Genomic DNA, 15,156 nt, shown 5'->3' on the forward strand with positions numbered 1-15,156 from the left:
ATTAAGAGCCTTCATTTCTTTCTTTTTTTTGCTTTCAAAACAATACTGATGGTGTCGTGCATGGTAAAATTCATGAACTTGAGTAACTGTTAATGGCAGCATTAACACAAATGTTTCTTTTCTTCCTCCTCTTTAGGAGACTTATGACTCCAATCATGTATGCTGCAAGAGATGGTCACCCTCAGGTTGTTGCTCTCCTTGTTGCTCATGGAGCAGAAGTTAATACCCAGGATGAGAATGGCTATACTGTGAGAATCGATTGTACAATGTTCCTTTTTATGTCTAAGACATTGATATCTTGTTACTATGAGTAGTCGACCACAAAAAGGTTTTTAAGAAATAAAAGTTATGGAAGGGCTAGGATATAATTGCTGTTTGGTGAAGAAAAGCAACAGCTGAAATATAAAAAACGAATTATCTGATTCTCTTGATCTTCACCATTGACACAGAAGCTATAACACACAACAAAGCCTGGGCTCCATTAATACACTTAGAATTCTTTTTTATAGAAAACAGTTCAGTAATTGGCAGATAAATAATTTTATTATGTAACATCATTTGAGTGTGTAAAACATTTGGTTTTATAAAATCACTGAGTACTGGAAGTCTGCTTTCCAATTACAACTTTAGAAATATGTTTACATTAAATTGTGAAATGAAGAGATTGCATTGTTTCATTAATTAACCACATTCACTTTTTTATTGTGCCATAAATACTGTTCTTTCTCATATACAGTCCCTCTTTTTTAAACAATCTCCTTCCCACACACTTTTACAGGCTTTAACATGGGCAGCACGTCAGGGTCATAAAAATGTAGTTTTGAAGTTGCTTGAACTTGGAGCTAATAAAATGCTACAAACCAAACATGGAAATACACCAAGCGAAATTGCAAAAAGAAATAAACATCTAGAGGTATTCTTCTATATATTAAACTAATTTTTCTATGGCATGTTATGTTGTCATTTGTAGGAATTTTATATTATTTTTTAAGAATTCACAACTGTAAAAATAGTGTATCTGGCTATTAAGTATTTAAATATGCAATTTTCCTTCGATCAGGTAAGGAAAACTTTATTTTACTAGAGTATTCATCTTTTACTAAATATAAGGTGTTTATAATGTGGTAATTTAAAAGCTGTATAAAGGCATAATAAAGTTGTATTCTATCCCTAGAAATAAAATTATAATAGCTCTGGCGATGTGGCTCAGTTGGTTGTGCGTCGTTCCTGCACCAGGAGGTTGATGGTTCGATTCCCTGTCAAGGACACATGCCTGGGTTGCAGGTTCAATCCCCGATAGGGGGCATGCAGGAGGCAGCCCATTAATGTTGTTATTTCACATCAGTGTTTCTCTCTCTCTCCCTCTCCCTTCCTCTCTTTCTAAAAATCAATAAACTTCTTAAAAAACTATAATAGACTATTTAAACATTTCAAACTGGTCTAGATTTTTAAAAATTAGTGTACTGAGAAAGCTAGTAAAATTTTAAAAATTTGAACATGTAATGAAAATATTTTTAAATTTTAACTAACAGGTATTGGGAAATTTAAAAATTAAATTCTTTAAGCTACCTTTACTCCTATACATGTAACAAGGTATATAATAAAGTGATAGCATACTTGGGTATATGATCTACTGTTGTTCACATGTTAAATTCAATAATAAATATTTGCCATACATTAAATTACTTTATTGATATAAACTTTTGTTCTGAATATGAAAACTTTTGGCCAAAGGTCTGTCATTTGTAAGCAAAGATCAAACACAGTACAACTGTAAAACTGTTATGTCATTCAAAAGCTTCTAAAACTGAGTTTCTAAATTTGAAAGCTTGTGACATTTCAAAGGTTCCATCATATAATAACCAGACCATGCCACTCTTACTACATGTAACATAACTTTCTCTATTTTTAAAGCAATCTGATAAACATGCCTATCATTTTCTAACTCAAATCTACATTTCCAAAATTATTCTAGCGTAAATGCCGATCACTAGAACTCTGTGAAACTTCAAGAAGAAATTTGTAGTTTTTCTTCTAAGCTTTGAAAATTTGAAGACCTTTTATTAGTTTACTGCATTTTTAAATCTAGGGTACATGACAATGAATTAGAACATTAAAGAACATCAAAGAACAATATGAGCCCTGGTTTGGCTCAGCGGTTAGAGCATTGGCCCTTGAACTGAAGGGTCATGGGTTTGATTCCCAATCAAACCCGGTTTGGGTTTGTACCTCGGTTTTGGGTTCCGCCCTGGTCAGGGCACTTGTGGGAGGCAACCAGTCACTTTGTCTCTCCTTACATCAGTGTTTTTCTTTTTCTCTTTCTCTCTCTCTCTCTCCCCCCTTACCTCCTCATCCTCCTTCTCTTCCACTCTCTCTAAAAATCAATGGAAAAACTATCCTTGAGTAAAGATTTTTAAAAAAATAACAATATGAACATCAAAGATTATTTTGAGTTTTAAATTGCTTCTTAAAGTGAGATTTAATTTTTTATTTTGGCTGATTATGTAGCATAACCTTGACTTACTAAAAAGTAAGATTTTAAAACTAAAGAATTTCACCATATCTCTTTGAGGTGTAGAGTTGGGATTTATATACATTTAGCCATTCTTATTACTTCCTCCCTACTTAACCATGTATTTAAAGTGCTACCTTAGTACTCAGTCTGAGTCACTTACTAAAATGGAATTTTTAGTTTTGTTTTAAAGCATATGGAAAATTTTAATTACTATATTCCTTTAGTTTTTACTATTTTTAATTAGATGTACTTTCTTTTTTTTTCTGATTATTATTTTAATCAAGGAAATATTTACTTGATTTTTTAAAAATTATTCTCAGGATAGTAAGTTGTGAAAGTTCTGTCCCTCTCAAACCTTGGAAAAAATTTCTTTCTAGATATAAAATAATCACATGTTCAGTTTCTTTTAAGTGTAAGTAATAGTGTATAATATTGTTAATTATATTTGATTGGCTCAACTTTTTTCAGATATTCAGCTTTCTTTCTTTGACTCTAAATCCGTTGAAAGGAAAGCTTCAACAGCTAACTAAAGAAGAGACTATTTGTAAACTATTGACAGCGGATTCTGATAAAGAAAAAGATAACATATTTAGGTAAAAGCTTTTTTTGTTCAACAGAATACCTATAATTTAAAAATTGTGCTTGTTTTTGGTACTTCTAGTAAATGTAATGTCACTTAAAATACACGATTTTAAACTTACGAGCATTTTAAAATATCACTTAGAAATGTCTGGTTTTTTAAGTGCTTTTGTTCTCCAGAATTTTAGAAAAATTTTATATATGTGTACCAACAATAATGAGAATAATTTTTCACTTTAAATAAAATATCCACAGTAAAATTTATTTCTAAAAGTTTCTAAGATTATATTTTTGTTAGTGTTCAATTTTTTTGAACAATAATTTTTTTAGCAGATTTCTGATTTTATAAGCTAAAATTAAAAATACATATTTTTCCTGAACACCGTTATTCATTGTTCTTTCCTGAACAGGCCACAAAATTTTTATCTGTTTACCCACATTTAAAATTATTATTAAATTCTTACTTTCTGCAATTAGAGTTTTTCATGTATGAGATCTCACAAGGCGTATACACATCAGCAGGTATTTTCATTCTTAGGAAAAATGATCTACATTTTATTGTTAGCATTTACTATCACATGTTTACTTATATCTTCACTCAAGAAACCTTTCTTATTCCTGATGTAACATAGATCTGTTGTGTAAATATGCAAATATATTTTACACATATTCATTTTTACTCTTTCTCATTCTTTCTCTGCATTATAAATACTTATTTGTTGTTTGTGCATTTATAGTCTTTTTCTGAAATTGACATTGCTATAAATATATATAGTTCATATACAGCATTTGGAGACCTGGAAGTATTTTTACATGGTCTTGGACTTGAACATATGACAGATTTATTAAAGGTAAGATATTGTATAAACAACGAGTTTCGTATGTATATTTGTTGATTAATATACATTAAATATTCATAAGCATGCTTATGAAAGAGTCCCAAATGCACTTTTCTCTGTATTTTGTACTTACAAGCATTTCAAAAAATTTATATTTATAAGTGTTTCAAAAATTTTTACGTATAAACATTTAGAAAATGTTATTCTAGAAATTTTTGTAAATTAGAATCTGGCTAGATTAAACAGCTTTTACCCACTTCCTAAAGCTTCACAGAACTTCTGCTTGTACATCTAAGCCCTTATTTTGTTTTTGCAGTTGCTAATCTTCCTGCATAGAATATTGGAAGAAAAATGATTTTATACCAAACAAACCTGGTATCAGATTCTTGCTTTAATCATTATTAACTGAAATATGTTACTTAAATCTCTTTTTTTCACGAGGATGACACTGCCTAGTGTAGGGTTGTCATAAAGATTAAATTCAGCCCTGCTGGCTTGGCTCAGTGGTTGAACATCGACCTGTGAACCAGGAGGTCACAGTTCAATTCCCTGTCAGGGCACATGCCCAGGTTGCGGGCTCGATCCCCAGCAGAGGGTATGTATGAGGCAGCCGATCAATGACTCTCTCTCATCATTGATGTTTCTTTCTCTTTCCCCTTCTCCCTTCCTCTCTCTGATATCAATAAAATCGTATTTTTTTAAAAAAGATTAAATTCACATATGTACTGTTATAGCTATTTTTGGCATGCATTATGGGATTTGAATAGATGACAGTTATCAGCCAATTAGCTGATACTGAACCATTAAAGCGCTATTTAAGATAGGCTGTCCTTAGGAATATGCCCACTCTGTTTAGGTAGTTCAGAATTGGACTGCATTGTACAATCTTGAAACTTCTTATTTGAGTTATATTGAGTAAAACTAAATGTTATTGGTGGTTTAATATGATACAAATAGGAATTTTAAATATTTTTAAAACATAATTTCTATCCAATTTTATAGAGCAAATATAAGTTGTGATCATTTTCTTTGAATCTGGAAAACTATGTTTATACTTTTTAAGGTAATTGTACATGACATTCATTACTATCTACCCAGCAGTATAATTTTATACCTGCATATCCTATCCCCTCTAGAAAGTTGGAAGTTGTTTGGGAGGGTAACGTCTAACTGACTAACTTACGTACATGTGGCTATTTCCTCTTCTACTCTTTTATTTATATTGGAAGGTGACATTTTTTTCCTTTTCTACAGGAAAGGGATATAACTTTAAGACATCTTTTGACCATGAGGAAAGATGAGTTTACAAAGGTAGTATCAATTTCAAAAACTGCAGACATTGTCTTTCATATTTCTAAAATTGTGGATGTAGCCTTTTAGTTTCTATTTTAAAAATCCTAGGTCTATAGACTATGAGTGACCTTTTGCTAGGCTCTTGATTACTTAGGAATATAGATAACCAACATCTTCTGTTACAGTATTAAGTTGCTTTAAGAACATTTAAAATCTTAAGAGTTGTTTTTTTTTTCCTATCGATTAGTCATGACATTTCAATTAAAACTTGTGCTTCATTTCTAAATATCAATTAAAATTTTAAAACAAGTTACTTAGAAATAAGAGGTGTTTTTGTGTGTGAGTATGAACATGTGTCATCCAAATACTGCCTTTTGCTGGATTCTCACAGTGATCAAGACCTGTTATTTTATCATCTAGTATTATTAAGCAGAAATACTATGGGAAATATGAGAGTTACTTTAATAAATAAGACACCTAAAGAGTAATGATCTTTCTGAACAAATTGGAACACATTGACATAAACACTCTAGAAACTTGAAACTTTTATTATCACTGAAAATCAAAATAAACATACTAATTAGCTAAATTCAGGATAGAAAATTTAGTACTAAGGGTAGAATACAAACATAAGAGAGTTCTTACTTAATCACTGATACTTTAAATAATATTTTGAAGGAATTGTATTACTGTTGGGTTTTTTTTAGAAATTTAGTCATTTATTTTAGCAATATATTTTTAGAATCCATCACAACTATTATGTATTATAAAAAGCTTACTAAAATTACTACATATCTAAATATTTTAATGATGTAAGCTTCTTAGCCACAGTTACAAGCAAATCATATATTTTTCAGTGGTATTTTTTCAGTGTGTGTCTTTTTTCAAGATGTGAATTAATCAAGTAGAAAACTTCTTTAGTAATTTTGAATATTATTCAATATGACTATCTTATTGCACTTTAAAATTATATCTATTTAGAATGGAATTACCAATAGAGATCAGCAGAAAATTCTGGCTGCTCTTAAAGAACTAGAAGTAGAAGAGATAAAATTTGGAGAATTACCTGAAGTAGCAAAGTTGGAAATCAGGTAAAATTAACTTACTGGTTTACATTAATATCGTTTAGAACCAACTGTTCTTTTTTAGTTTAATTTTGATAATGTCTCAGTCATTTTACTTGATGCCATCATTTCCCCAAGGAAACAGGTAGTTCATTTTGCAATACCGTGTTCTAAAATGGGAGATACTTTATAAAGTCAGTTTTGAAAAAGTTATTTTACCAAGAAGCAAGTCAATTCATCTTCTTGGTAACTTATATAAAAACATTTATTATTTCTTTATTGCATTTTGTTAAAAGAACTATGTAAGAGATCTCATGCTTTTCATAGTATAGCTCCTACTCTCTTTAAATCATTATAAGTATCAAATTAAAAATGCAAAGAGTGATATTTTCACTGAGGACAATAAGAAACTGTTTCTCATGTAGCTCAGCTCTATCTTCAGCTTTATTCTGTAAGAAATTGTGTTATCAGTATATAAAGTTCATTTTCAATATTACAAACTTGTTAAGCACTGATTATTAATAACAGTAATCTAAAAGCTATTTTGAAAAGAACATTTTATTTTTATTAATATATTATGGAGCAATAAAGGCTTTTAACTTTTTATTTGAAATAATTATAGATTCACAGGAAATTTTACAGGAGGATATACCAGGAGGCCCCATGTACTCATCATCCAGTCTCACCCAGTGTTAATATCTTGCTTAACAAGATATTACAATATCAAAATATCAGAACCAGAAAACTGATATTGGTAAAATCCACATAGCTCATTCATATTTCACCAGTTATACACGTACTCATTTGTATGTATGTATATAGCTCTATGCAATTTTATTACGTAGTAGCTTCATGTAACTACTGTCATAATCAATACACCTAACATACCATTACCACAAGGCTTCCTCATAGTACCCCTTTATAGCCACACCTCTCCCTCCCCTCATCCCTAACCCCTAGCAACCAAAAATTTGTTATCTATTTTTATAATGATGTTATTTTATGAATGTTATATAAATGGAATCATACAGAAGGTATCCTTTTCCAACTGGCTTTTTTCAGTCAGCCTAATTTCCTTGGATATAATCCAAGTTATATCCTATAGAATATAATACTTACAAATGCAGTAGTAGTATCACTAGTTAGTCTACCTAAAACTAACATTGCAACTATGATAAACATTAAACACATTGAATAATAGATTTCCACACTATTTTAAAATTTAGAAACATCTTCCAGGGGATTATTTAGATGATCGAGGTTTTTTAAAAAACCTTTATTGCAAAGTTAAATTATTTTCCTTTCTCTTACTATATCTCCTTATAACAAGAAGATATATTTTCAAAATAATGCCTCATAACTGTTTCAAAATAACTTTATAGCTCTTAAATATTTAAACACATTGTGAAGGATTTCAGTTGTGAGGGCTTAAAATCAGCAAACCTTGAATTACTTTGTTCATTTTCTTGTTTAATTTATTGCTTCTATGAAGGAATATTCTAAGTTTTACATGCTTACTTGCAAATTAAATGTTTTGATATAACTTATTTGTATGATGGCAGAATTGCCTGGGTGAATTTATTTTGTGGATTTAATACACTTAAAGAATGTGCAGAATCCGGAATGGTTTACTTATTAAAGCTGTTGAACTTTTTAAAAAATAAAACTGGCAGACATATATTTCAGGAATTTGACCTTGTTATTAAATCACAGACTTTGTTTACATGCTGTTAAGGAAAAGGTTTTACTTCTCATTTGTTCACAATCATTCTTTAAAGAAGAAATTAGTCATTAAGTCATAAGAAAACTAACAGCAAGAAAAGTTGAACTGATTGATTATAATCTTCTGGTAATGTGATTTTAACAATTTAGCTACTGATGTATTTTAAGATACTTTCTGTGTTAACTTTTCTAAAATAGTCTCCTCTAGGAACAAATGCACAGTACATTTACCTTTTTCTACACTTAGCCTTAGTATGTTTGCAGATTTATAAAATGTAATTTACTAGTATTAATATGCATTCTATCACTACTTTGAGATATTTTGAACAGCAATAGTTGTATTCATTTGTGTCTTGACATTTTCAACAGTTACTTCCCGTCTGGACCTTTTCTCTGAGCCTATTTGACATCTACTTGAATATATCAAAGGAATCTCAAAATTATGTCCATTTATACTTGTCTTTCTCTGACTGGCTTATTTCGCCCACCATAATACTATACTCTCCAGTTCCGTCCATCCTGTCCCAAAGGGTAGGAGATCCTTTATTTTTACAGCTGCACAGTATTCTATGTTATAAATGTACCACAGCTTTTTATCCACTCATCTACTGGGCACTTGGGCTGTTTCCAGATCTTAGCTATTGTCAATTGTGCTGCTTTGAACATAGGGGTGCATAAGTTCTTTCTGATTGGTGTTTTGGGTTTCTTAGGATATATTCCTAGAAGTGGGATCACTGGGTCAAATGGCAGTTCAGTTTTTTACTCTTTGAGCAAACTCCATACTATTTTCCATAGTGGCTGTACCAGTCTGCATTCCCCCCAGCAGTGTACTAGGGTTCCCCTTTCTTCACATCCTCACCAGCACTTGTTGTTTGTTGATTTGTTGATGGTAGCCATTCTGACAGGTGTGAAGTGATACAGAGGGGATCAATGGGGGAAAAGGGGGACATCTGTAATACTTTCAACAGTAAAGATAAATGGAGGGAGGGAGGGAGGGAGGGAGGGAGGGAGGGAGGGAGGGAGGGAGGGGAGAAGGAGAAAGAAAGAACTATTTCTCCTCCAAAAGGAAAAATCTGTGTAGATAGAAAATTTTATGTAAATATGTATTGTTCACATGTATTATTTATAAATGTTCTCAAATCAGAAACTACATATTTAACATCAGGGGAATTGTTTAATTATATTTCATCAATATAATTATTGTGTCATTAATATTACTTTGAGACTTAATGTCATGAGAAAATACACTAAGTATAAAAAGCACAATGTAAAATGGAGTGTGAGGTATAATGCTAGTTGTATATATGCATAAGAAAAATACTGGAAGAAAATGTGTACTATAAGAAAATAGTATCAGTCATTATCTTTGGATGATAAGAGCATTGGTAATTTTAACTTTTTTAGATATTCGACAGTGAGCACAACATTACATTCATTTGGAGTATCTTTATTGAAAGTATAAATTTTATCCTAAAATTTGACTTCACATTTTAAAAATACAGCCCTTTGTTTTACTCAGCTTAACACTGTGTTATGCTGCAGTATCAACTTCTAAACTGAATTATAGTAACAAAGTTTATTTCTTTTTTTTTAGTAAATGGCTTTATTTTTATTTTATTTTATCTTTATTGTGAAAGTATTACAGATGTTCCCCTTTTTCCCCCATTGATCCCCTCCAGCTGGCATCCATCCCACCCCCAGGCCTTCCCCATATCAATATCTGTATCCATGGGTTATGTGCATAAGCATATAAGTTCTTTGATTAATCTCTCCCCACCCACTCCCCTACTCCTGCCTTCCCTCTGAGATCCCTCAGTTTGTTCCATGCTTCTATGTCTCTGGATCTATTTTATTCATCAGTTTATTTTGTTTATTATATTCCACATATGAGTGAGATCATGTGGTACTTGTCTTTCTCTGACTGGCTTATTTGACCTAGCATAAAACTCTCCAGTTCTTTCCATGCTGTCCCAAATGGTAAGAGATCCTTCTTTTTACAGCTGCGTAGTATTCCATGGTGCAAATGTACCACAGTATGGAGGTTCCTCAAAAAATTAAAAAAGGAACTGCCTTTTGACCCAGTGATCCCACTTCTAGGAATGTATCCTGAGAAACCTGAAACACCAGTCAGAAAGAACTTATGCACCCCTGTCTTCATAGCAGCACAATTTAAAATAGCTAAGATCTGGAAACAGCCCAAGTGCCCATCAGTAGATGAGTGGATGAAAAGCTGTGGTACATTTACACCATGGAATACTATGCAGCTATTTTTTTTTTAATCTATCTTTATTGTTGAAAGTATTAGATGTCCCCTTTCTCCCCCCCCCATTAACCTCTTCTACCTTGCACCCACTCCCCGCCCCAGGCCTTCACCACACTACTGTATGTGTCTGTGGGTTAATCTCTCCCCACCTACCCACTCACTCCCACTTTCCCTCTGAGATTCATCAGTCTGTTTCCTGGTCTATGTCACTGAATCTATTTTGTTCATCAGTTTCTTATATTCTTTAGATTCCACATATAAGTGAGATCACGTGATATTTGTCTTTCTCTGCCTGGCTCATTTCGCTTAGCATAATATTCTCCAGGTCCATCCATACTGTCCCAAAGGGTAAGAGATTCTTCTTTTTTATAGCTGCATAATATTCTATGGTATAAATGTCCCACAGCTTTTTTATCCACCCATCTACTCATGGGCACTTGGGCTGTTTCCAGATCTTAGCTATTGTAAATTGTGATGCTACAAATGTAGGGGTAAAGATATTCTTTCTGATTAGTGTTTCAGGATTCTTAGGATATATTCCTAGAAGTGGGATCTCTGGGTCAAAAGGCAGTTCCATTTTTAATTTTTCGAGCAACCACCATACTGGTTTCCATAGTGGCTGTACCAGTCTGCATTCCCACCAGCAGCTTGATCACCTATATAATGGGTCCCCTGCCAGTGGCTCTCCTCCTTGTTGTTATTCTGAGAACAGACTAGGGAAACAGCTCCAACCAAGACATGCTGCTCTTGTGGCAAAGGGGAAAGAGAGTTGACAGAACCAGGAGGAGCTTAAAATTTCTGTTCAGAACAGTCACTTTCAGTCACATTTTATTTGGCAATGCAAGCCACATGGCCAGCCTTATGTCACTGCGACATGAAGTATAATCCTGTGGCAGAGAGAGGCAGGGTAGTGTTTGGCACAGTAGAAAATACATGATAATTTTATCAAGTAATACAGTCTACCATGCCTAAGCGGTATCTGCTTATTTATAATTATTTAAATAGGTACAGAATTATCAGGGTTGACATGTAAAGATATATAGGTGGCATCCTGTAGAGCTCTGTGGTGGGGAGGAGGGGGGGCATCCATTCACATAGTGTATGATGAATGCCCATAAAGTGGTGTTTTTTACAGCTTACCTATCTATATTCAGTAGCTCTGAACATTATACATCACAAGAATGGTATATATTTTTCTTTTACTCATTAAGACTGTAATTTTGTTCATTGTTTAACTTCCTTATTTGAACTGAGTTCTTGTCATTCTTTCACCTGAATAAGCACTTATAAGTTTATATTACACATATATGTGTGTGAAGTGCCTATGTAGAAGTATATACCTGCTTTCGGTTGATATTTTGAATGACAGTTCTCAATGGATCTTCATTTCCTTGAGCTCATTAAATAAAAAATATACAGGGCATTAATGTATTACTTTTCCAGTAATTATTTTCATTGGTAACAAATAAATTTAACTATTTTAAGAGCACTAAGTGTACCTTATATAAATATTACATGGAAACAAAATTGATAGAAGTAATGACTGCTGTTAGTTTTGAGTAAAGATCAGAAAGAAAATGGAATGAAGAAGAATTATATTTGTTTTGAAAATGCCTTTATAAATATCACTTTTGCTAAATATAAAAAGAGCTTATCTAAATTTTTTATTTTAATTTGCTTTTATAAAGTAGCCATCAGACACTTTTGATTGTTGGTGACTTGGTTATATATATTCTTTTCATTAAGGTTTTAAATTTAATTTAATTTTTTAAATTACAGAGTACATTCAATATTATTTTATATTAGTTTCAGGTGTACAGCAAGCATAGTTGGTTAGACAGTCATTTACTTTACAAAGAATTTCCCCTGATATTTCCAGTACCCACCTGGCACTATACGTAGTTATTACAGTATTGTTGACTATATTTTCTATGCTGTACTTTACATCCCTGTGACTGTTTTGTAACTGCTAATCTGTACTTCTCAATCACTTCACGTTTTCACCCATTTCCCCTACCTACCTCCTGTCCGGCAACCATCAATCTGTTCTATCTATGGGACTGTTTCTCTTTTGCTTGTTCATTTGTATTCTTTAGAGTCCACATATAAGTTAAATCATATGGTATGTGTGTTTCTCTGACTGACTTATTTCACTTAACATAATATACTCTATGTCCAACCATGTTAGAAATAAGGTGGTTTTTTTATGGCAGAGTAATATTCTATCGTATATACATACCACAGGTTTTTTTAATCCACTCGTCCATCGATGGGCACTTGTGTTCCTTCCATAGCTTAGCTATTATAAATACTGCTGCAGTGAACATAGAGGTGCATTTATTCTTTCGAATTAGTATTTGGGTTTCTTCAGATAAGTTCCTAAAAGTGGAATTGCTGGGTCATAAGGCAGTTCCATTTTTAACTTGTTGAGGTAATTCCATACTGTTTTCTGAAGGGACTACTAATCTGCATTTCCACCAACAGTGCATGAGGGTTCCCTTTTCTCCACAACCTTGGCAACAGTTATTTGTTGATTTATTGATGGTGCCATTGTGACTGGTGTGAGGTGATATCTTGTTGTGGTTTTAATTTGCATCTCGCTGATGATTAGTGACATTGAGCATCTTTTCATATGTCTATTGGCCATCTATATGTCCTTTTTGGAGAAGTGTTCATTCAGGTCCTTTGCCCCTTTTTTAATTGGATTGTAGATTTTCTTGAGGTTGAGTTGTATGAGTTCTTCATAAATTTAGTACATTAACCCGTTATCAGATGTATTATTTGCAAATATCCTCTTCCATTCAGTTGGTTGTCTAAACATTTTGTTGATGGTTTCCTTTGCTGTGCAAAAACATTTTAGTTTAATGTAGTGCTGTTTATTTTTTCTGTTGTTTCCTTTTCCCAAGGAAGTAAGTCAGAAAGATATTAAAAGAGAAATGTTCAAGATTTTACTGACTGTGTTTTCCTCTAGGACTTTTATGGTTTTGAATCTTACATTGAAGTCTTAACTCTATTTTGAGTTTGTCCTTGTATATGGGGTAAGAAGTCGGTGTAGTTTTATTTTTTCCATGTGTTAACGTAAGAAATCAGTCAAACCTGTGAAGAATTTTTGAGTTTATTTGAGCCAAATTGTCGACAATTGCTGGGAAGCCAAAACCTCAACAGATTGAGATAATGCTCCGGAGAGTGGTAGTTTTGCACCTTGCTTTATAGATTACAATCAAAGGGGGAGAGGTAAGTGGGTTATCCATTGGTGATAGATTAGGGAGTTGGGAGAAAGCAAAGCAGGGAAACCTCTGGGATTGGATAAAAAAATCAAAGGGTAGGTGCATACTGCTTTTATATAGGTGTGGGTAGAGCATTGTTAACAGTCAACCATTAACAAGATATCAATAACAATGAGAAGATTCCTGGTCTCTACTCTGGTGCATTGAGGAAAAATTACTTTGTTTTGCAAAGGCATGTGTTAATCAGATATGTTATCTCAGATACAAAAGACAACTGACAGGCTTAGTTAAGGTGAAGATTAACCTTTGTGAAGGAAAAATACTGCCTTAGGGCGTGACAATCCACCATAGACTGCTTTTAGTTAAAAAGCTTTAATTTCAAACCATCCTTTGTGGTTATTTTAGGTCTCTGAGTTTGCAAGGCTACCATGCAGACCTTCCCTGAGCTTGTCAGGTTTAGCTTGTGGCCCCTTTTCATCCACACATATATCTGTCCAATTTTCCCAATACTGTTTGTTGGATGGACTGCCTTTACCCCATTATGTGTTCTTGCCTCCTTTGTCAAATATTAATTGACCATATAGGTGTGGGCTTATTTCTGAGTTCTCTATTCTATTCCATTGATCTCTATGTCTGTTTTTATGCCAGTACCATGCTGTTTGATTACTGTGGCCTTGTAGTATAGTTTCATGTCAGGTAGCATGATACCTCCAACTTTCTCAATATTGATGAGGCTCTTTGGGGTCTTTTGTGGTTCCATATAAATTTTAGGATTATTTGTTCTAGTTGTAGGAAATATTCCACAGCTAGGTATCTTGATAGGAATTGCATTGAATCTATAGATTGCTTTGGGTAGTATGGACACTTTAATTATATTAATTCTTCCTACCCATGAACACAGTATAAGCTTCCACTTATTTGAATCTTCTTCAGTTTCGTTTTTCAGTGTATTATAATTTTCCCAGTACAGGTTTTTTACATCCTTGGTTAAATTTATTCCTAGGTATTTTATTTACACCCAAACCTCGATTCTCAAATATGTCCCATCTCAAACAATTCAGTTCTCCATCAAGTTGTTATTCTCAAGTATGTCCCATCTCAAACAACTCAGTTCTCCATCAGGTTGTTAACAGAAAAAATGTCTTGGTTGTTTAGCCAAACCTCAGTTCTCTGCCTGGCACCCTTTTCATGCTGATATATCGGCAAGACAAAAAGCATGTCTCAAAGCTACAAACAAAGGAGAGAATGCAAGTCAATTTACTGCTAAACCTTGTGTTGTTAACATCTCTAGAAATTGTGTTGTGAATATTTTTATGGGTTTTTGGGGGGTGTTTTTTGCTTTTGTTACTGGCAAAATGGACAATTAGCACTATTTTAAAACATAAAGAGGCCATCAACAGTGCTAATGTTGTTAAAGGTGTGAAAGAAACAATGACCACAGGCAGTTGAAGTGGTAGAAAAACTGTTGTGGATTTGGATAAATGAAAAGCAGTTAGCCAGTGACAACATTTCACTATATGTGAAAAAGAGAAGATGCTACATGCTGACCTGAACACACCCCTGGAATGAGTGCTGAAAGTGATTCGTTTAAGGCTAGTAGGGAGTGGCTCAATAAATTTAAGAAAAAACATGTTTTTTTATAGATTAAACAGTA

General features: G+C 32.9%; 1 protein-coding gene across 2 annotated transcripts in view; it reads left to right on the plus strand.

Annotated features, from left to right (window-relative positions):
* The window catches only part of ASZ1 (ankyrin repeat, SAM and basic leucine zipper domain containing 1), a gene marked incomplete at both ends in the record, with an annotated part of 95,876 nt that overhangs the window by 57,450 nt on the left and 23,270 nt on the right, over positions 1 to 15,156 (plus strand). For both annotated transcript variants that reach the window (XM_081146829.1, XM_081146830.1), the window contains 6 exons: positions 137 to 248; positions 779 to 913; positions 2,984 to 3,108; positions 3,870 to 3,945; positions 5,188 to 5,244; positions 6,208 to 6,317. In XM_081146829.1, coding sequence (XP_081002955.1) covers positions 137 to 248; positions 779 to 913; positions 2,984 to 3,108; positions 3,870 to 3,945; positions 5,188 to 5,244; positions 6,208 to 6,317 — 615 coding nt within the window. The remainder of the gene's footprint in view (positions 1 to 136; positions 249 to 778; positions 914 to 2,983; positions 3,109 to 3,869; positions 3,946 to 5,187; positions 5,245 to 6,207; positions 6,318 to 15,156) is intronic.

Source organism: Miniopterus schreibersii (assembly GCF_964146895.1).
Source record: "Miniopterus schreibersii genome assembly, chromosome: 9".
NCBI lineage: Eukaryota > Metazoa > Chordata > Mammalia > Chiroptera > Miniopteridae > Miniopterus > Miniopterus schreibersii.